This window comes from Poecilia reticulata, chromosome 12 (genome assembly GCF_904066995.2).
Source record: "Poecilia reticulata chromosome 12, P_reticulata-male-v2, whole genome shotgun sequence".
Classification (NCBI taxonomy): Eukaryota; Metazoa; Chordata; class Actinopteri; order Cyprinodontiformes; family Poeciliidae; genus Poecilia; species Poecilia reticulata.
The window spans coordinates 6,181,909-6,204,814 of record NC_088841.1 but is presented as its reverse complement, the minus strand read 5'-3'; the positions used below and the strand labels follow the sequence as shown (position 1 = coordinate 6,204,814).

Below are 22,906 nucleotides of genomic sequence, written 5' to 3'. Positions count from 1 at the left end.
GCGCCCTTAGTCATGCCTCATGACACATTCCTTTGTCTTGATGGAAAAAGCATTGCTCATCAACAACTGCTTAATCATTGGGAAAAGTTGCTTTTGGAAGATTTGACACCATTCATCATTCATTCTTGGTTTGTGTTTTTTGGGGGAATTGTGAAATCTCTTGGTCCACACTTGAATGGCCTCCAGAGGCTTCACTGTCAGCTTGGCACAGGACCGGTGAGTGTCTTGCCTTTTCTTCATCAGGACCGTCCTTTTCCTTAACGTCCCAAGCAACCCTTTGGAGTCCAATCCAGCAAAATGTCAGTCTGAGCTGCTTGCTGTTTTTCTTGGAAATAATTTGCTCATTTGTTGCCCTTAATGATACCAGACAATCATCCAGATGTGTCTCTCTTACAAACTCACTTAAAACATTCCTCCTGCCATTTCTGACCACTGGGGTGAACTCAATCGTTTGGTTAAATCTTGGAATTTGCTGGACTACGTTGGATACTCTCGTCACAGCAACTCTCTCGTCGAAGTCCTGGATGGTTTGATAACTAGTTGATTTTGGTGCAGTCTTACTTACAGAGGTTTTCTCACATGTGGTACCTTTCTCACGCTAAGTAATGATAATAGCACTTGTCTTCTTATAGGTAGACATGGGAGAAGTACCCAAAAATTCCTCTATTTCAACATATTTTTACTTGAGTAGAAGTGAAAGTTAGCCATCCAAGAAATTACTCAAGTAAAAAAGTTTTTGATAAAAAAGGCTTATGGAGAACTGAGTATCTGATCAAAACATCAGTCGTTTAATATTCAAAAATCACATCATCAGATTTGTGAAAATAGAAAGTTATGTCGAAATGTTGGTATTTTTAAGAACTCAAATGAAAATTATTCATAAATAATATAGCTGCAAAATAATAAAATCAGATTTTCTAAATCAGTTTCTTTCAATATAAAACTTGTGAAACTGTAACAAAAACTGCAAGTGTGTGTTTGTTCCTGGTGAATTTTTGGTAAAACAAACTCCTTTTTTATTAAGCGACGGCACTTACAGTGGGGTAGAGAATCCAGAAATCTTACTCAGTTAAGAGTATCAATACTTTATTTTACTCAAGTTAAAGTATGAAGCACCCAAGCAGACGTAACTAGTTACTACCAAACTGTGCATGGAGGTAAACATGACTGACGAAAAGTTATACTAATCCCTTCTAGATCAATCATTCTGATCGTCGGACGTATTCTTGTCAGATGAAACTTTGTTTTTTGAAATTATGCCTGCATATCATTTGGCTAAAACATCCAATGCACATTTCTAGCGGAAAAGAGCTGAAGCAGTAAAGCAAGCAATTTCAAAAGTGTGAACATACTCTGACTGCACCGTCAGCAGAGAAGAAGGTTAGCACATAGCCAGAGATGGCAGCGGTGGGGGGTTGCCATGTCAGAGTGGCGCTGTCAGTTTGAACGTTAACAGTCATCAGGTCGCGAGGAGGATCCACGTCTAAAAAAGAAACACAGTAAAGTTTAGAATAAATGTTGTGGAAATATTTCTTCCTCCGTGTTGCCTGACCTACCTGTGGAGAATTTAGTAACAGTGGACGCACTCCTCTGAGCTTCTTTCATACCGTAAACCCCAACCGTGTAGAGAGATCCTGGAACCAAGGTGTTCATCTGGAACTCCACTACGTTCCCAGAAACATGCTCCACCACTGGGGATGCTGGGGCGAAAACCAAATGGCACAGTCCAGTCAAAGAGATCGAAACGCAGTGTCAATCAGGAAGGTTTTCAGTTGACTTCTGAGGGAGAAAATCACCTGCGTCGGCGCTGTAGGTGATGACGTAGCCGTCGACAGTGGCTACGGACGGCTGCCACAGCAGCAGAGCCGACATGTCAGTGACGTTGATGACAGTCAGACCTCGTGGACTGTCCAAAGCTGGAGGACACACACACACACACACACACACACACAAGAAAAACATGCTTTTTTTTATTTACTAATGTTTCGACAACAAGATGGGAAAATTCTAGGAAAAAAGGAAATCCAACCTGTGGTAACCGTGCCGGTGCTGGGCTCACTCTCCTCCAGGCCCTTCAGGGAACTCACCGTCACCTGGTACGTCTTTCCGGGAAACATATTGATCAGCACCGTCTCAGACACGCTGCCGTCCGCCGTCACAATCAATGGGCTTCCTGGGAAAGAGAGGGAACAAACAAACGGCGGTGCCATGGTGACGGATCACACTGCTTTTATTATTTGCACTTCCAGCACCACTGTGTGCTGCGGCACACTTTAAAAAGTCTGGAACTGGAGATTAGAGGTCAAGCTTTAGAAGAGCAACTCTTGGAAACTAAAACACGTCACATAGTGCACATTAGGCATGTTGAATGAGATCCAATTTATTTAATCCTAATCTGAAACTGATATGTCACAGGATTAAAAGATGTATCCCAAGCAATCTGGGGGTGACCATCATGTCTGCATCAAACTACATGACAATCTGTCCAAATGTCATTAACATTTACAAAAAAAAATCTAAAATGATCGTCATTGGCAGAGAGCTTTGACTACACACTTAACTCTGCCAATGCATTTTTCTTAAAAATATGATTTCATTTAAAGTGAGATAAAGAGGTTTTCCAAAGCTGTAGCATTTATTGTCATAAAGCCTTATAACACAAAGAAATAACTAACCAAAAAAAATGTCTCACTTTTTGTACCAAGTACTGATTATTCGTGGAGAAAAAATGACCCAACACATACAGTAACTACAGTATTTTCCGCACTATAAGGCACACCGGATTATAAGGCGCATAGAATAGACGCTACAGTAGAGGCTGGAGTTACATTATGCATCCACTAGATGGAGCTGCACTAAAGTGAATATCAACAAAATAGTCAGACTTTGGACTATTTTGGAGAGCCTTCCGCGACTGGGTCGGGGCGTGGCCGGATGATGGTCATCCTTCTCCATTCGCGCACAGCATGTTCGTGGAGAACGTGGTGCTAAATGACCTGCAGATGACCTGATTCTAGACGGTCGGTAGGGCGATAGGTCAGTCAAACTTTATTAACAGATTACAAACCAGCGTTCTGACAACTATCCCAGGATGCACCGCGCGCATCTTCTTCTACGGCCGAAAATGATGTTGGCGGCTGCTTACCATAGTTGCTAGACCTGTTGTGGTTCAATATTGGTCCATTTATAAGGCTCACCGGATTATAAGGCGCACTGTTGGCTCTTGAGGAAATTGAAAGTTTTTAGGTGCGCCTTATAGTGCGGAAAATACGGTACATCAAAAATGAGTAAATCTTCTGACTCTTTGGTTTGACGAAATCAGTTACTGGAAAATGTTTCTAGGAGAAATATGTTGTCTGCAAAACTTACAATGTACAAGAACTTTATACAATGTATAGCATATAACCATATAGCATTGTGGTTTGGATCCGTGTTGAACCAGTCAAGCAAAACTTGAATGGTACAAATCATGTAAAAAAAAACATTAAAAGCATCTATCTGTGAGTCAAAAAAAAGATAAAAAACTAAATAACATAAACTATCTATTTGGGAAAACCTGCAGCAAACAGGTCATGTGACCAAGTCTGTAAATGCTAGAAATGTTGGTCTCTAACCCAAACACCTCTCAGGAGAATACTGTTGGGTTCTGGTGATGTTCTGCAAAGGAACCACTAGTCTCTTCATATACATAGTCTAAAGCTGATTTAAATTGTCAAACTTATTTAATATAAAAAAAATACAACAAAATAATACACGAACATCTATAAAGTTTCAAGTTGTTTCTGCACACAACAAAAACTACTGTAGTAATCCGTTTCTGACTAATTTATGTGATTTTTGCTGCACATTTATACAAAAACACAACTAGTCACCACTGCGCAGTGGACGTCAACCATCAGAAAACTACAACACATGACATCATTTTTACCTCCTTCAAAGGGCACGTAGGTGATCCTGTAGTTATCCACTGGAAAACGTGGAATGGACCAATGAACTACGGCGGTGGAGTCAGTCACCTCGGTGAAATGCAGTCCCCTTGGCGCACTCAGACCTAGTGGAGCGCAAAAGTGAACCCACAGATGGTGAATTCCTGAGAGGAAAATGTCAGGAATCCATTAGACCTAATTCCATACGACATGATTGGCCTGAACCAAAGGATCAAAGATGATTAGTGGAATTGTCGTATCATCGCGCTAAAAGAACGCTTGGAAAGAAAGGAGAGTTAGTCTGAAAATGTGACACGGCAGCTTTTTTTTTTTTTCATATACCTGTCTGAGCAACCCCTGTTATAGGCTGGGAACGCTGGTCCAACGTGAGGCCGTAGAGCTCAAATTCATACTCAGTGCCACTCATGAGCCCAGTTATGACCTTTGTCCGCTCACTGCCGTGAACGTTGTATTCCTGCGGATGAGCTAATCTTTTACTGTCTCTTATTTTGATCACAAATCTATCAAACTGGTCTTCGTCGGCCGTCCATGACAGGCGGAAGCCGTCGGCCGTGATGTCCGAAACGAAGAGCTGATCCACTTCTGGCTCTGCCTCTGGTTAGACAAGGAAACAGGAACAGGCAGCAATGGGTTTTTGGAAACAGTGATCATTGTGGAAGAGGTCAGATATCAGAGAAAGTAGGTTTATGATCCAGGCTGCTCAGGTATCCGTTAGTGTAAATCAGTCCGAAGACGACCCAGCAAGCACATACAAGAAGAAGAAGATGAGAGGATTTTCTTGTAGTTGTTTATTGATGTCAGTGTCGGTCGAGAGTCCCCCATGCAAACTGGATTCATTCAGCGCACATCAAAGACTATAAAACTATTTAAGAGGTTTAAATCAACAGACAAATTCATGCTCAGAGAGTCTGTTGATGTATCAGTGTTTTCCTGTATTTAAAAAAAGTGCTTTGGGACCTGAGCTACAAAACAGTAGCAGAGGTCAACAGCAAGGTAGCATCTGCGAATTTACAACGTGAAGGAAAACACGTGGCAAAATATGAAACCAAGCAAATATGCTGGCTCATATTTTGAAGGAAAGAAGAAACCCGAAGGCGTTCCATGTCTCTTCTTTATGCCGATGCAGCTGGATACCGAGAGAAGGCTTGAAATAAAGGAGGAGAGGAGAAATAGTTCCACTATAAATGAGAGCTGGGGTTAAAAAGAAAGTTGAAAAACATGCTGCATCCCTGACTGAAATCTTCAAACATGGGAAAGAGTTACAGGCATTCACATTTCACACTGATGGATTGTGACCAGGTTGGATGTTGGACTGCAACATAGAGCGAAACTAAGTAAGTAATCGATTAAAAGTGACATACTGTTTTTTAGCTTTACATTATGTTACATATAACGTTATTCTCTCATCAAAAACATACCTGGAGCATTGCTTCAGAATAGCCAGCAGCAATTAGCAAATTAGCTACTGTGTATCTGTTGAGCTTATTTTATGAGCTGCTTCTCAGTGAAACACTGGTAAAAATGTTGTTAAAGGGTTAATAGAGGAGCCTTGTTGTGATCACTTCCTGAAGGCGGAGTTTCAGAAAGACCAGGAGTTTCTTAAAGAGACAGAGGCCCGATTTCAAGGCATTAAATTATGAAGTCAAATTACTTTTGAGTCATCTTTGACATATAGCATTTTCATAACTGAAGGCTAGATTGTGCTGTGAAATGGCACCATGGGGCTGGAAAACACACTACCGCCCCTTTAAGTTTGGAAAGTTAGTTTAAACTTGGTTGATGCAAGTGTTTCCAGTAGTATGCTGCCAGGGATAGTTACTTCATGTAGTGAAGATGGTTTCATGAAGGACATCATTGTTCTGGAACTGACATTTATTCCCATCCATCCCTAAACATTTCACTGGGATTTAAATCCGAGGATATGTGGGATGTTATTCTCCTAAGCAGGGGGTGTTCTTCATCAGATGGGTGTTGTGGACTCCATCATTGTCCCATTTAGAAATCCAGCCATGTTCAAAGATAAAAGACCTTTTGTCTTTACAACATTGTGAATGCATGACATGAAATGATATGAAAGCCATTTGATGACCTGATGAAAAGCCCGTTCACAAGTGTTTAAATACAGTTCCAATAACTTGGGTCCTCTATTTTTTTTTATGTATTATTATTTTTTATTTGTCTTTAGCTCCTTTTTCTTCTTACTGCCTTTAAAGCTACAACCTGGCTATAATCCATCAGCACCAAATGTGAGCACTTGGAATTTATCCTTCAGTCCGTAGATTTTAATCATGATGAAGATGAATGCATCATGTTGCGATAGTGAAACTTCCTAATTGGATCTTGAGAGATAAGTTTATAGGGCAGCTGAAACAAAACAAAAAATCCCAGAAGTGTTTAGTAAAACGAAGGGCCTCTCAGCGCACTGTAAGCGGTACCTGTCACAGCCACCGTAGTCAGGGGCCGAGAGAGAAGCCCCGACTCAGACACGCCGGTTAGCTTGACCTCATAGCCAATGCCGGTGATGAGGCCCCAGATGTCCAGGTGACTGTGGTCTCCTGGCACGGTGAACTCCTGAGGCTCCAGCAGCCAGCCTGAGTCTGTCACCACTATGTGAAAGTGGCTAAAACCGCCACCAGAGGTGGATAACTCCTCCTGTTGCGGCGGCGGCGGTGGCTGCTGCCTCACTTCCCAGGACGCTCTGAAACCGTAGGGGGTTACGTTGGATATGGTCAAGTTTTCCACTTTAGGTAAAGGAGCTGGGAAGGAAGTTGGGTGTGGGGGGAAGGGGATTGATTGGAGGGGATATGACATTTCATTTAGGGAGTACGATGTATGCAGTGGTTGCAAAAGCAAATACATAGTTCTTTCAAGAGTGTGCCAAAGTATCTTAAAAAAAAAAGGTCAAAGATGCATTAAAAGTGCAATATTTTCAATATCTATCAACAACACAATAAAATAAAATGCGACATGCATCATACTGTTTAATTTTAAAGAAATGCAAAAAGCTTTTTTATCTTAGACATATAATTATAAGAAGCTAAGTATAAAAGTGGGGAAAATGAACTCAACAATGTACAAAAATGGTTTTGCCATAACCACATTATTTTATATCATTTAATGCCTCTCTACTGTTGCCGTATCGCTGTAAACCTGAAGCCATTAAGCATACTACTGACTAAAAACAAATGCATCAGTGGGTCTTCAGCTTCCTGTTAATCAAATGTATTTGACTTTCATGCATTTGTTTGGTGTGGACTGCTTTCTATTGTAGCTTAATATTACCACCTTCCTAAAATAATGGCATAAGTCAGTTTTAGCCGCAGGCTGGCTGCTGGAAAGTGATTTTGGCAAAAATAATCACCACCTCTTTTTTGCTAAAAAATAACATAAGTTATTACCTTAGGAAGGTGACGATATGCCTATTTTCTTTTAGAAAATAGAGGAGCGTCAAGTTGATGAAATTAGTTACTTTACGTCGTGTTATCTTGTGATTGTCCAGTTGCAACTATGCGCCCTCATGACTATGGTGTTCATTGTGCTGTTTCAGTTTTGAAAATATGAAATCTACAGCAGAAACTTTGAACATCTTGGTTTCTACACTTGATTCTTAGTCTGAACATAAGTAATCACAGTGGACCCCTGCCTATACAAGTTAATCACGGAAATCTTTGCCTATCCTTGTCTTTGTAGAGTACACCTAAAATATTTGAAAGAAAATGCAGCTTGAGAGGCTGATAAGCCCAGGGGCATTCCTACATGACATGCTATTGACTGGTATCTCCAAAGCACCCAATCTAGAAGTATTTATCTTTCTTGGATCTCATTGGCGGTACCCCAAAAGACTGTAAATATTAGCTTCTTTCGTAGTGCTAAGATGTTTTCCACTGTGTGTATTAATGCGTAGAGGGGGTCTCGAGTGTTCACGATTTTTAGTTCAACTATACAACAATGCTGTGCCAGCCTTCATAATGGCGGCAAATAACGCCTAAAGACAGCATCTACGTATAAGAAGAAATAAACTGCTGCTGGTGATGCATGCCCATTTGGCTCTAAATGCATTTTTGGATTCAACCAAACTTTAGAAAATTTCTTAAAGTAAAGGATATCAGTAAAATACGTTGTACCTGTGACAGCATGGACGAACACAGACGGAGTGCGACGGCCATGAGAAATACCGTACACTTCAATATCATAGCCCGTGTCATCCATCAGGTTAGGGATTGTAATGTTACGGGCTTCACCGGGCAGCCTGAACTCCAGCGTGTCAGACTGCTGCTCCGAGTCACTAACCTGGACAACAAAGCCATCAAAGTGGCCAGACAATATGTTCCAATACAAGCTGAGGTAATGGGGGTTAGCAGATGAAGCAACTATCGGCCCCAACTGCGGGACGTCCTCTGAACAAGAGAAGAATGTGTTTTGAGTTACTTTGTCCGGAGCACATTTACCGTCCAATACAGTGCAGTGTTACTGGGATACCTGTAGTAGCTACAGCCAGGAGAGGCTGTGTGTTCTGCCTGCCGCCTTTACTGGCGTAAAGCTTTATATCGTAGCTCGTGTTCGCTTTGAGCCCCGCCATTACCGTGGCGCGAACATCTCCGGGCAGAGTGCGCCCCATCGCCTGCGACGGCAAAGCAGACTCTCTGACTTCGACTACAAACGTATCAAAGGCCTTCTCTCTCGTTCGCCATGACAGAGAGAATCTGTCTGAGGTAACATTGGAAACAACTAGATTGGACAAATCGGGCTCCTCAGCTATAGGGGAGAAAAAAATATATAGTACACATTCAATGATGTTACAAGCTTGTGCTGGTCTCTTTCTTAAAATTTCATGCCTAAAGACCTACTCAACTACTTCAGATTTCTACTTAGTAAAATACAATAGAAACAACTTTTGAAAAATACAGTCAGTTTCCCATGATCGGCAATATACCCAAGAAAAAACTAAGCACACACCGCAATTCAGTCGCTTGTAGGACAATCTTCACTAGCAAGAGCTAGTTTTGGAGTTGCTTGACATGCTTTACGCCTCTTTGAAACATGAGTTAGTTTGTTCAGTATTTGATGGGACTTCCACTAGGAAATCTAGAACATATTTTCAACTTTTAAATTATCTTGAGGTGTAAATCTTCTTTCTTATTGTCAGACGAACTACAGATTGGGTAGGAATGGCCTTACAACTCTTCCCAGATGGCTGGGCAGAAACTATTCTTAATCTCTCACTAAAATGATTCAGTTTTAATGATAGATCAAAGGTAGTCACAGTTCAAATTGATTAATCAAGTATGAAGTTATTGTGTAAGGGTGTACCTAGTTTTCGCACGGCAGTCAGGGAAACTTGATTTTTTCCAAAAGTTGTCATCACTTTGACATTAAAACAAAACAAAACAAAAAAAAACTAACTCCCTAACTTTCTGTGACATTTTAAAGTACTTGAAGTCCAAATACCTGTTGATGCAACAATACTGACAGGTCGTGTTCGAGATCCCTTGTACGTCCCATAGAGGTAGGCTATGTAATCAGTGGTGGGCCTGAGCCCTGTGACATCATGGGCCGATACATTTTGAGAAATGTTGTACTCCTTTAGCTCCATGAGCCAGTCTGAGTCAATTATCTCCAGAACAAAAGCATCAAACTCCCTTTCAGTGCTGTTCCAGTGGATCGTAAAGCTTTCGGACGTTAAGTTTGAGACATACAGTTTGCCAACCACTGGTCTAACAACTGAAGAAAGAAACCACAGTTAGAAATGTATCAGTCATTCTGTAAAATGAATATATCAGAAACACATCTCAAGTGTTATTAGCAAATGCTTCCATTGACTTATTGTTAAAAGAATATTAAAAAAAAGGCTCACCATTAACCAAAAGCAATACCTGATAGTGTGAGCAGCTGAGTAAAAGTCACATGCATATATCTGCTTAGATACTAACTGAACTGAACACACCAGTAGTTAAATAGCAGCTTGGATTGAACGCAAATTACACCTGCTAGCTCTTTCAAAAAGGATTAATACTTACAAGCATCAATTAATTTCAGGACAAGTATTTTAGGAAGTTTGTGCTCACATTGCTGAAATATACTGTTGTAAAAGTCTAACCAAAGTATTTGTTTTTAATGTTGTCAATGTGGTTAATGAAGGGTCCATGCCTGTGGAGCACTACTTGATCATGCAGCACATCACTTATGTTATGGACATATTCTCGCAACATGCGGAACAAATGTTTCAGCTACTGATTTTGTTTGTATTTTACATGCAGCGATGCAGATAGACAACTTAGTGCAAACATGCACTTGGTGTTAAACAAGGTGGCAGAATATGGTTAGCCTTTTTAGGTTTTTTCTTTTTACCTTGATAACAGAAAGAAGATTTAATCATTTGCCACCTAGTGGTTTAAAAAGGAAATGAGGATATTTATTTTTGATGTTCCGGGACAAAAACAAAAACAAAAAAAACGACCTCACTTTCATTCACTTTCAGAGTTCAGCTGAGATGAATACTCACACATGCCATGAGCACATGGGCAAATGATTGCTCAAGGTTAATCAACGACACACTGAATGAAGGTTTGAAATGGTGACGGAGTCGGGCGGATGGGGCAAAATGAGCGGGAGGGGGGTCGGGGAGAGTGAGTTACTGTTTTTTGCTTTTGCAATCACTGTAGCACATCAGCGACAGACCTGACCACGATGCAAGTATGATGGTAGGGGGGAAGAAGGACGGGCTTCATGCACTTTGGAAGTCGGGATGGGAGTAAGGACAAAATGTTTGCTCCGCTCGACGATGCGGTTCCCAGTAACCTTCTCCTTCCCTTTCCTCAATGAAACGGAAACAGTGACTTGAGGGGTGAAACAGGTAATGCTGGTTAGGATGCAGCAGTTCAATGCATTGAGGCCACGGCGTCAGAACGTCATACCAAAAACACAAACCAGGTTATTGCGATTGACTCAGTTCATGCAGCCAAGAGTTCACGCTCCATTGTGCGTTGGACATACGAGTTACGCGTTTTGGTGCTTTTTTAAAAAAAAAACAACCTTGACTGAAGTAGGAATGATGTAATGGAAAGTTTTAACTGCAACGCGGCAAGTTATGGGTACCTGTTGTGGCTTCACGGTACAGGGGCTCGAGGTAGGAGCCCTGATGCATCCCGTACAAGCCAACCATGTAGTTGGTATTGGGATTCAATCCGGAGATGACCAGGCTCGACGCGTCTCCAGACAGAGTAAGGTTCTGTCTCTCTGCGAGATCCTCCATGTTTATTACCTCAATGACAAAGCTGTCAAAGTCTCCCCCTGTGGGGCTCCAGGATGCTGTGAAGCTGTCCCATGTAATGTCAGACAGGACCAGGTTCCCTAGCGCTGGCTCCAGCCCCGCTGGTAGACAGACAAATCAAACTGGGATCAGTTGGGCTGTAGGAAAGACCATTCTTTTTTTCAAGTTCCACTATACGACAGGTACAGTCACGTGAAAAAATTAGGACCACCCATGTTCTTTTTTTTCAAAAGAACATAATCTTTGAAAAAGAAAGTTATTTACTCAGAACTTGGCCTTGTTTTACATATTGAACAAAAGATACTACTAAGATTGACTAGTCTAACCAAAGTTAGGACACTCTAACAGCCAGTGTTAGCTTGTTAAGCTTAAACAACTTTAGTGAGTCGGTTCTTGTAGCCATCTACCAGTCTGAACAGGCTATTTCAAGCAACCCAATAAATTTTAGGAACTAAAAACCAGGGCTTTGACTGAGCCCAAGAATTTCTGTTTCGTGGTGGGTTTCACCAGGTTGGTTTTGGGTCGTGGTGTTACAAGATCTAATTCAACTTTATTTTATTTTATTTACAGATGCTAACCTTCAAAGAATGTGGATTCTTTGGAGATTGAAGATCAAGTCCTTCTGCAGCAACCATGACATTTCCACTTCCGTACTTCACAGTAGACATGAAGTTGTATGTTTATGAAAACATGTCTTGTGCTCTGGTGTCCAAATCTATCGGAAAGAATATTACGGAAGATCCCAAAGTAGGCCCTGTGAGGACAATTTCAAGTTCTTGTAAACTTTTGTTGTCTTTCTGTCTACTCTTGGTGTGAAATTAGCTTAGACCTGAGCATGCTGGCTATTGTTTAGAAAATCAGGACAGTGGAATTGGTGAGTTCAGATTGTTTTGAAGCCTCTTTCAGCTTCTAGTCTTCTTTCTGAAGGCCTCAGACATGTCATTGGATCCCAACACAGTGTTCACTTGGTCTTTAAAAGTCAAGAGTTATTCCTCTACAGGAATGTCATTTTATAAATAAGTATGTTATATAAAGGTTTAATTGTTTTGATGGAATCCGTAATTTTTTTCAGTACAACTAAACTTGATCTTGGATACTCTTATGTCAAAAGAGGATGTCCTAATGTTTTCATATGACTGTATATATACAAACTATACACAGATCTTTGAGGTTTTATTTTGTGTTTCTTAGCTTGTCGCCTCAATCAAAAGCAAAAGTTTCAAGCCAATTTTGGGGACCATTTGTTCAAAATTCAAAAGGCGTTGATCGTTTTACCTGTTCTAGTTCTAAAAATAAAAAATAACTTGCCATAAATATTAGGAAAGGCAACACCTTCACAGTTCTTTCCACCAAACTCACTTTGAGTGCTAAACCAGATCCTAAAGCATCAGCAGCAGCAGACAAGAGGAGCATGAAGAACTCCTTTGTGTGGGCTTATGGAGATCAATGTTTCTTGTTTAAAACATCCAATTTACTTTTATTTTTAGGTTTAACTTGAGACAAAAATAATAAAAAATACTGAACTCTAAAAAAAATCAGACTAACACAACATTAACAATGAGACTAAATATATAAATGTTGTTTAAATGTCGTCCATATAAGTTCAAAATACATCAGCACGAGGAGGAAAAACTAAAAGAAATAAAGTTTGGTAATAACAGAACAATGACGTGGCTCGGTCTGTGGAAAACCAAATTGTTTCATTCATTCGTTCATTCTGGGTTCCTGCTGGAACTGGATCTGATTTTGCAGCAGAACTGTTTTTAGTGGGGAAAAAACAAATTCTTTCAGTAATCTGTTTTTTTGCCAAGTGCCAGTGGATTTTGGGAAACGTTTATATTTCTGTGTGAAAGTCAGCCAGTTGGTGGATTTTACCCACAGATTTTGGACTGAGTAGAGGGATTAAAATCCTTGGACTCGTGCTTTCTTTTCTGCCGCTCCAATTGCCCTCATTTACTTGAATCCTTCTTTGCCATCCAAATTATACGTTAGTTTTGCCACAAGCAGAACTTACTAAACATCTTCAGAACTGCGTGTCCGACCTTCCGAATCTGAACTTTTGTAATGAAGACGAGGCAAGGAAATTTAAGTCAGGACTGCAGCAGAGTATAACTTTGTGGGCGCCTGATGTTTTCTAGAAAATATACTTTGACAGAGGGCGAATTTAGCTCAAGCTAATATTGTAGAAACAAAAGAATGTTTTATATCTAGTAAAAAGCCTGAACTGCAGCAAATTCAGATTGAACAGCATGTATAACCAGCAGGCTGGTTCTGTGATTAACTCCTGTCAGCCGTACTGTGGAGATTCACCAAAGAGCTCAATAAAATTTCACAGTAATGGGGATCTAAAGTAAGATTTTTTTGGGTTTGGTATAATAAAAACAACAGTTGTGCATCTGATCAGCTTCATTCTGGCTGAATTTTATATAACAGCCCACAACATTTATAACCTTATAGACGGAAAGATGTTAGCCTGAAGCATTTACATTCATTTACTTTGTTATATTTTATCAAATGTGTAACTTCACTGAATCTTATTTCTTTTATTTTGAAAATAATATTGAAATAAATAATCTGAAAATAAATTGATAGAACAATGAATTGCTCTAGATCAGTGGTTCTTAACCTTTTTTGAGGTACCGAACCCTCGTAGTTGCATATGCTCATTCACCGAACCCTTCTTATTCCATCCCCCCCTCCCACCCACAAAATACTTTGCGGTATTCTGATTTAGTAATGTAATTATATTAGCTGTGTTACCACCCCCACATCACTAGAGGCAGTACCAACCCCGAAAAGATGTGACTAAGGAGCAGATTTAGACTATAGAATTTGGTAAAAACTGTGAACTTTGCTGAAGTAAATAAAGACACAAGTTCAAATCCATGCTGAGAGTGGAACTCCTTCAATCAGGGCTCCTCCGCAGCCCTGATTGGCTAAGCAATGTAACGTGATCCTCTGGAGCAAGTGATGGCAAAGCGAGGCGTCATCACAACTTTACACAAGTGTGTCTTTACCTCCGCGGCAGAGGCTCCGCCGAACCCCTGAGACCGACTCATCGAACCCCTGGGGTTCGATTGAACCCAGGTTAAGAACCACTGCTTTAGACAATAATGATAATACAAATTATGTGTAACTATTTCCCATTCTCCATGTTTTCCAACTATTCAGATCAGTTACCTCTCCATATGTAGGTTAGACGTCGCCTAAAATTTAAGATTCATAACCACAAAAAAATTATTTGTGAAATTTAAAAATGTGTTTTTTGGAAATTATGATTTAAATTATAGTTGTTTTTATACTGTTTTTATTTTTTTGTGTGTGTAATTTTCCAGTGTATTTCCGGGAAATTTTGGCATTTATTTCCCAAAAAGTTTTGGACTTGATCCAAAACCTTCTGATTTTTTGGTCCCATTGCTGGTCAGTATCTATTCAGAGGTAAGGCAAAGAAAACCTGTAAAACAGAAACATGAACCATCTGTGGCAGGAAAGCAACCGTTCACCCAGCATGAGCCTCTGACATGACAGACAAACAATGAGATGAGGATGATGGGGTTGGGATGATGACGGTGGCAAGAGACATTTTGCTCGGTGTACCTGTTGCAGTAAAAACTCTGAGCGGTACAGATCGCCTCCCTTCCATCAGCCCTTGCAGTGTTATTTCATACATCGTCGAGGGCAACAGCCCCTCAATTTCGGCCTTCCTAAAACTCCCGGGCAATTCGTTCGCTTGAGGCTGCGCCGCTTCAGCCGACACGGCAACCATCTCCACCAAAAAGCTGTCGAACGCGTCGTCATGCGCCGACCACGTCAGGCTCACGCTCGTGGCGGTAACGCTGACCGCGAGGCCGCTTATCAGCTCCATGCCTGAGCTTTCGATCTCGGCCCCAGAGACCATCGCATCGTTTTCTGAGGGCGATTCACTGTGAACCTTGTCGACACGTTCAAGGTTCTCTTCCTCCTTGGCGGGTTCTGGGGCCGCCGGGGCTTCTTTGATGCTCAGCGCGAGAACGTCTGGGGGTGCTACAGTGGATAAAAGCTGGTTAAATTTGTGAATTTCCTGCTAAGTTTGTTGATAACTGAAAAAAAACCAAACAAAACAAGAAGAGCTTAAATAAACAATTCTGCACAGACTTTTCTCCAAGCTCAATCTAAGCCGTTAATGACACTTGACTGGGAGCCATTAACGTCTTGAAGGAGCTGGGTAGCCCACCGCAGTGGAAGTACGCAGCTTTCTTCAACTAGCAAAGCCATGCACAGCTGCTCAGCTTCCTGCTGCTCTAAACCAAAGCCAAAGAGTCAGTCGGACGGATGGACTTGTGAGTGACATTTGCCGTCTTTTCTTCTGACTGCAAGAGATTTATTAGATTGTGGGAATGGAAGTAAAGTAATGAATCAAGTAGCAGGAAGAAGAATAAACTGGAAAAGTATTCACACACCCCTGAAGCCTTTCACATTTTTTACATTCCAGTCTCAACCCTCAGTGTTCGTTGGTGAGATTTAATGTAGATCAACATACAGTTTGTGTAAAAAAAAAAGGGGGGGCAGTATTGTGTATTATCCAGGCACATAGATCCATTTTATATCACAACAGTTGTTTAAAATATTCTATACATACATATACACTCCTGATCAAAATCTTAAGACCAGTCAAAAAATTGCAAGAATTAGCATTTTGCACTATTGGATCTTGAGAAGGTTCTAAATAGAGCTTCACAATGTTAAAGAAAAAAAATCAATGCAAGAGACAAGAGAGGGGAATTAATTAAAAACTGCATTTACACTAAAACATGATTTTTTCAGCTGATCAAAAGTTAAAGTCCATAGTCTTAAAAAGCCAAAAGCTGTGCAAAAATCTGGATTCCATGTCATTTTCTGTCAAGTCTGTCAAGACCTCCTGATGGCAAAAGCAAAAAAGCTCACTGACTTTGAACGTGGTAGGATTGTTGAGCTGCATAAGCAAGGCCTCTCACAACGTGCCATCGCTGCTGAGGTTGGACGCAGTAAGACAGTCATTTTGCATTTTTTAAATGATCCTGATGGTTATGGAACAAAAAAGTCGAGTGGTAACCCCAAAAAATTTTCACCAGCTCTGAGCCGCAAGATCCGATTGGCTGTCTGTCAAGACACTGGACGATCCTCCACCCAAATTAAGGCCATTACTGGTGCTGACTGCAGCCCAATAACCATCAGACGGCATCTGCGAGAGAAGGGCTTCAGAAACAAAAAACGTCTTCAAAGGCCACGTCTTCTTCAACGCCACCAAATTGCCTGTTTGGACTTTGCAAGGGTGTACCAAACATGGGACATTGAAAGGTGGAAGAAAGTTGTCTTTTCTGATGAGAAAAAATTTAACCTTGATGGTCCTGATGGCTTCCAACGTTACTGGCATGACAAGGAGATCCCACCTGAGATGTCTTCTACACGGCACAGTGGTGGGGGCGCCTTCATGATTTGGGGTGCGTTTTCCTTCAATGGAGCTTCAGGTTGTGCAGGGGCGTCAAACAGCAGCTGGCTGTGTGGAGATGTTGCAGCAGGCATCCCTCATGACTGAGGGCCCTCATCTGTGTGGTAATGATTGGGTTTTTCAACAGGACAATGCTGCAGTTCACAATGCCTGTTATTCTTCCAAGAGAATAACATCACTCTTTTGGACTATCCTGCATGTTCCCCGGATCTAAACCCAATTGAGAACATTTGGGGATGGATGGCAAGGGAAGTTTACAAAAATGGACATCAGTTCCAGACAGTGGATGCCCTTCAACACTTGGAGCAACGTTCCCACTAGCCTCCTGGAAACACTGGCATCAAGCCTAAACGATTGTTTGAAGTCATCAACAAGAATGGTGGAGCTACTCATTACTGAGTCCTTTTTTTTTGACACTTTGATTTCTGTTTTGGGGTTTTTTTTGTTTTTTTTTTATAGCTATGGTCTTAAACTTTTGATCAGCTGAAAAAAATCATGTTTGAGTATAAATGCAGTTTTCAGAAAATTCCCCGCTCAAAAGTTTTTGTCTCTTATGCTGATTTTTCTTTGAACATTGTGAAGCTCTACTTAAAACCTTCTTAAGATCCAATAGTGCAAAATACAAATTCTTGCAGTTTTTTAACTGGTCTTAAGATTTTGATCAGGAGTGTATATGTATATCCCATGATTTAAGAGACATTTGATTTTGTAATTTAATGCTTTGAAATTGGGCCTCTATCTCTTTAAGAAACTCCTGCTCTTTCTGAAGTTCTGCCTTCAGGAAGTCATCACAACATGGCTCCTCTATTAACCCATTAGCAATGTTTTTACTAATGTTGCACTGAGAAGTAGCTCCTTTAAAAGTTGATTTTACATAATACTGTCTCTAATGGCAATTATTTTTAAGCCAGTATTTGGGACCCCAAATATTTATTTATTTTATTTTATTTTACAAATACATATTTTGCAAGTAAACTCCTAGAAAAATCCTCAAGTGAGGTGTCTTAATATTGTTAGGGTTTTACTAATATGAGCAATATTAGTGACAAAAAGTTATTCCATCAATAGAATTTGATATAGTAATTATGAATCTATATTATTTCCTTTAACATGTGGCCATCTGCCAGGCTTTTTAAACCAACAATGCAGTCATTTGTACCCAACAATATGTTGGTCTATCTACCAACATTTATTTGTAAGTGAAAAATGCACTTTTGGTGAAAAGGGCTCCAGCCCCAGGGGCCCACGTCCTTCTACATCCGGCCGTGGTCACAAATCAATGCTTTAGCAGCATTAAAGCAATGGAAAAGCTGCTTCTACAGTCACCACACATTTAGTGACATTTCCTCCCCATTCTTATGCCAAATAGCTCCATCTCAGTCAGACTGGATGGAGAGAGTCTGTGAAAGTCAATGTTCCAGTCATGTTGCTGATGCCCAGTTTTAATTTAGGTCATGGTTTAGCCTCTATTATTCTAAATAAATATGTTTTGGACTAATCAGAATTTGTTCTTCTACATGATTGGGACACATTATGTCTTTTCATTGTTGGCCAGATTTGTGGAGTCCTTAACAAAAAAAAGAAACTGAAAAAATTCAGGAGGTGTGAATACTTTAGCAACATACAGTAGTGGCACAAAGCCCACTGGAAGTCAAACAGTTGCAATTTAAAAGAGAGAAAAAAAGAAAAAACCTCAGAAAGCAACATCCTGGTTTGGCCTTGGGAGATGAAAAACAGGATGAGTTCTTTGGCCTTTTTGGAAAGACAAGTCAGAGTGGAAGTGGTGTGTTCTGTTTGTATAGAGGCATGCGAGAGTGATCGAGACCACACGGCTGGTCTATGACACACAGGGTCTGCTTTGTAACGAGAAACTGTGAAAAATTGTTCACTTAAACAAACCCTTGTACCTGTAACCGCAACAGCTTCCTGTAGTGCAGGTCCCTGGCTACTCTTTACTCCAAACAACTCAGTTTGATATTCTGCTGTCGGCCCCGGGCCGCCGACACGGGAATCTCCAGGGAGCTGGACCTCGCTCCCACCCCGTGATATCTGAGCGTCCTTATACCGTACGGCAGCGCCGCCGGAGGCGCCAGGAGTTTTTAACTCCCAAGAGAGGTCAAGTCCGTCGGACACAACACCCGAGGCGGTCAGGGTTCCACGCTCATCCTCGGCCTCCGTCTCGGAAACCTGTGTCTCTGGCGGGTCTAAAATTACAGAGCTAGTGACATTGTCGTCCAAGACTGTAGGGGTCATCTGTTCACGGTCGTCTGAGGCAGCTAAATAAAAAGTGAAAGTGGCTACAAGGAAAAAAACAAAAAGGCACAAATCCAGACAGAATGACAACTTATCTCCAGTGCTTCCAGAGGACTTACTCAAATGTTTATCAATCTATCTGATAGTACAAATGTATGCTTAGTTTAGACGTGCTAGGTACATTTTTGCATAGTTTACATAGTCACTATTGCATAAAATGATATGTTACTCCTTAAACTCTTTTTCACAAACAAAACACTGCTGTTGTTTTTTTATTGTAAATCTCACAATATTGAAATGAGGTGAAAAAGAGTGTCAGGTACGTTTTGTAAGGCGCCACAGGGTCTAATTTATACAATGGAGTTTTAGGACCAGGCTGAGAAATTTTTTTTTTTTACAAAAATAAATTCACAATACTATGAGAAAAAATGTGTAGGACCAAAGTCATGTTGCGAGAATAAAGTCGAAGAAGCAATACAAAACTAAAGTCATTCTATTAAGAGAAGAAAGTTGCAATAATACGAGAATAAAGTCATAATATTAGAAGTAATTTTATGAAAATTCCTCCATAGAAAATAATAAAGAATTTAAATGAAGACTCTTGAACACCTCGTGAAGACATACTTGTTTAAAAATAAGAAAATGTTTAATCTTTTAATACATCAGCATCAGATTCATATTAGTAACAGGACTTTGAAATGATTAAGCAAATGAAAAAAAAACAAAACACGGATGTGCTAAGCTGGTCACATCAGATCTCAAAAACTCAAAGCCTTTTACTAATAAAAACCTTTTTTTTTTTTCAAAATTTTGCAACACTTTCCTGGCAATATTGCTTCTTTATTAATATCATGACTTTTATGCTCGTAAATAATACAAATCTTAGTCTGGCCCTCGTGCTCCTTAATAAAACTACAATCTTCACCAGGTTTTATATGGTCTTCCGTTGATACATTTTTTTAAAAAGACTAAATATCTGAAGCAGGCTCTAACGGCTCATTTTTCGCTACACTTTTCACCAATTTTTCAACAGGTCGCATACAAGCCTAAAACCATTAACTGAAACTAATATGTTTAAAAAAGTAAAATGAAGATGAGCATTTAGAAAAAAATATCCACCTGTAAAATTCGATTTCGAGTTCTCGGGCGACCCACCTGTGGACGCCGTCAGGGAGACGGGTTTGCTCCTCCTGTGTCCCCGCTCCGCCGCCAGCGTCAGCGTGTAGCTCGTACCGGGAACCAGGTTCTGCAGCACGTAGGCGCTTTCAGAGGCCGGGATCTCCATCTGCTCCGCATGGCCGTCTCTGGACATGTACGCCAGCCTGTAGCCGCCGACCTTGGCCTGGGGTTTCTGCCAGGCGACGGTGAGAGACGTCTCGGTGGAGCGGACCTCTCTGAAGTCTCTGGGGGGGTCGAGGTCTGACAGAGCACAGCAGCTCGCATAAGAAACACAACTCGTCATCTCTTGATATTTCCTGATGTTTCCTCGACACGTAATCGTGAGTTATTGGTGCTAGTGAAAGTTTTATCTACGCTTGTATCAACAGAACGTTCTATGGATGTATGGAGGAAGTGTGTTTGGACAGCTGTGTGGCGTCTTCTCTCACCAGTTGCTGCGTTTGTGGTGGCAGGGAGGCTTTCTCTTTCGTTCTTCACAGCTGTCACTCCCACTCCGTACTCCGTCCCTGGCTTCAGCCCTGGAGCAGAAACAACATGGAGGGTAAATGATGACACGGTGAGAGTAAAGGAGCTCTGGAGCATCACATTAATGCACACACTGCAAAAACACACAGTTTTCTGGTCTAGTTTCTAGTGTAGATTATTTCACTTATAAAATAGGAAAAATGTCTTGTGATAGCGCAAAAAATCTGCCAGTAAATTATTTTAGAAATATTATGAAATTACTGACTTAAAACAGGCTCTTATATCTTGCTAAAAAATATGACAGCATATTTGGGCCATTGGAAAATGAAAAAAAAGAGGAGTAAATTTTCACAAGAAAAACTCTGAAATTTGAGATTAATCTCAAAATTATTGAATTAATTTTCTGAATTTTAAAGGTCAATTATTTGGTAGAAAAACTCAGGATGTTTTAGACTAGTCTAAGAAATTGTCTAGAAAAAACCCCAACTCAAATTCTGAGTTTGAAAATTTAAAAATGTGCTACTTTTTGAAAGTTAAAAAATTCCAAAAGAGAAAAATGTTCTACTTTACACACAGAAATTTCTCAAAAATTTCTGAGATTAATTTTAAAAGTTTATTTCAAGCCAATTTTCAACTTGTCAAACTGTGAAATTTCCTTTTTTCCTTCTAGAAATTTTCTGAGTTGTTTGGTGAAAATGTACCTTTTTTTCATCTTTAATACTCTGTGTTGGAAAAACTTCTTGTGAGTTAGCTTTGTCTTATTTAAGTGCACTAATATATTTGCACTAGAAACTAGACCAAAAAGCCTTGGTAAGATTTTTTGGTAAGATTTTTGTGTTTCTGCAGTTCTTTATTTTCCCATACTGACCAATGATGGTGGCCTGCGTGGTGTGTCCTGATCCTCGTGGGAAGACTTTCTCGCCGTGAGCGGAACCAGAGATGGGACTGTATTTCACTCGATAACTGCTGACATCAGCCTGACTGTTGGTCCACTCCAGGGTGATGCTGTCATCGGTCTGAGACACAGCCTGCGCATCTGTAGGGGGATCCAGAGCTGAGGGAGCAAAAACATGGAAGTAATTAGAGAAGTAGAGCAGCTTCCGCCTGGAAAATGAGTAAAATGTGTTCCAGTGGATTATAGTATGCAACAGATATCTTACTTTTTGAGTTTTTAAATGTTGCTTGTTATTTTTTTTTAGCAGTAGCTGATACACCAAACAGAGTAAAATCCAGATTCCTACCAACAGCAAGATGGATTGAGTTCTGTGACCAGGTCAGATGTAATGCTCTGATTATTATTAATATTCTTTTCTTTATTTAGTTATCTCTGCGATGTACTCTGAGTAAAATTAAAAATTGTCTGTTCATCGCCACCACGTGGTCAGGTGTGTGAATTGCAATCGGTCAAAATGACTGACGGCCTTCAGAGTTTTCCGTCACTTTAAAGAAAGAAGGTCTAAGACGGCAAATATTTGGTTAATTTGATCTATGGTCTAACATTAATATCTGCCATGTCTAAGTTGCACAGCTATTTAACCAAATATGTGGAAATTATTAATATAATGTTCCAAAAAGGGGCTGCACAGTGGTGCGGTTGGTAGCACTGTTGCCTTGCAGCAAGAAGGTTCTGGGTTTAGTTCCCGGCCCGGGGTCTGCATGGAGTTTGCATGTTCTCCTCCCACAGTCCAAAAAAATGACTATCAGGTTAATTGGTCTGTCTAAATTGCCCCTAGGTGTGAGTGTGTGTGTGCATGGTTGTTTGTCCTGTGTGTCTCTGTGTTGCCTTGCAACAGACTGGCGACCTGTCCAGGGTGACCCCGTCCTTCGCCCGGAACGTTAGCTGGAGATGGGCACCAGCACCTCCCGACCCCACTAGGGACAAGAGTGTTTAGAAAATGGATGGATGGATATTTCAATAAGGATATTTTGTCCCAAGTAACTTAATGACTCAGATCTCCACCCACTGAGGTAGAGTTGAGTTATTTTGTGCTTGGTGATAGTTTAGTTTTCCTGTTTCTGTGTTTTAGTTTCCATTCAGTCTTTCATTTAGTATACATACTCTTATCCTAGTTCAGTAAATTTGGTAGAATTGCTTTATATTCTTGTATTGTTGGTCCTCATCGTTCTCAATGCGCCTGCCAATAAAGTATGAAATTTTGTTCCAGCATGACTTTCATCAGACTATCCCTGTTTTGTTTTGTTTTACACATACTTTAAAAGGTGTTTGCAACTGGATGTCAGCTAACTTCCTGTCTGCCGTTTTGGAGGAAATGCAGAGTAATACCCAGACACCGCTACTGGAGCAATGCCACGGCGTTAGGTTTC

At 40.6% G+C, this 22,906-nt stretch overlaps 1 protein-coding gene across 8 annotated transcripts in view; it reads right to left on the bottom strand.

Moving 5' to 3' along the window:
- Positions 1-22,906, bottom strand: part of tnca (tenascin Ca) — a 61,903-nt gene that overhangs the window by 8,980 nt on the left and 30,017 nt on the right. Inside the window, exons 9-24 of one of the 8 annotated variants that reach the window (XM_008423452.2) lie at positions 21,450-21,635; positions 20,545-20,634; positions 20,093-20,356; positions 18,592-18,981; positions 14,815-15,240; positions 11,043-11,318; positions 9,396-9,668; positions 8,427-8,702; positions 8,072-8,344; positions 6,383-6,703; positions 4,269-4,541; positions 3,929-4,051; positions 2,030-2,173; positions 1,797-1,916; positions 1,557-1,700; positions 1,353-1,483 (exon numbers count right to left, since the gene is read on the bottom strand). In XM_008423452.2, the coding sequence (XP_008421674.2) occupies positions 1,353-1,483; positions 1,557-1,700; positions 1,797-1,916; positions 2,030-2,173; positions 3,929-4,051; positions 4,269-4,541; positions 6,383-6,703; positions 8,072-8,344; positions 8,427-8,702; positions 9,396-9,668; positions 11,043-11,318; positions 14,815-15,240; positions 18,592-18,981; positions 20,093-20,356; positions 20,545-20,634; positions 21,450-21,635 (3,710 nt within the window). The remainder of the gene's footprint in view (positions 1-1,352; positions 1,484-1,556; positions 1,701-1,796; positions 1,917-2,029; positions 2,174-3,928; positions 4,052-4,268; positions 4,542-6,382; positions 6,704-8,071; positions 8,345-8,426; positions 8,703-9,395; positions 9,669-11,042; positions 11,319-14,814; positions 15,241-18,591; positions 18,982-20,092; positions 20,357-20,544; positions 20,635-21,449; positions 21,636-22,906) is intronic. The other 7 variants (XM_081613302.1, XM_081613303.1, XM_081613304.1 and 4 more) reach the window with 7 other exon arrangements.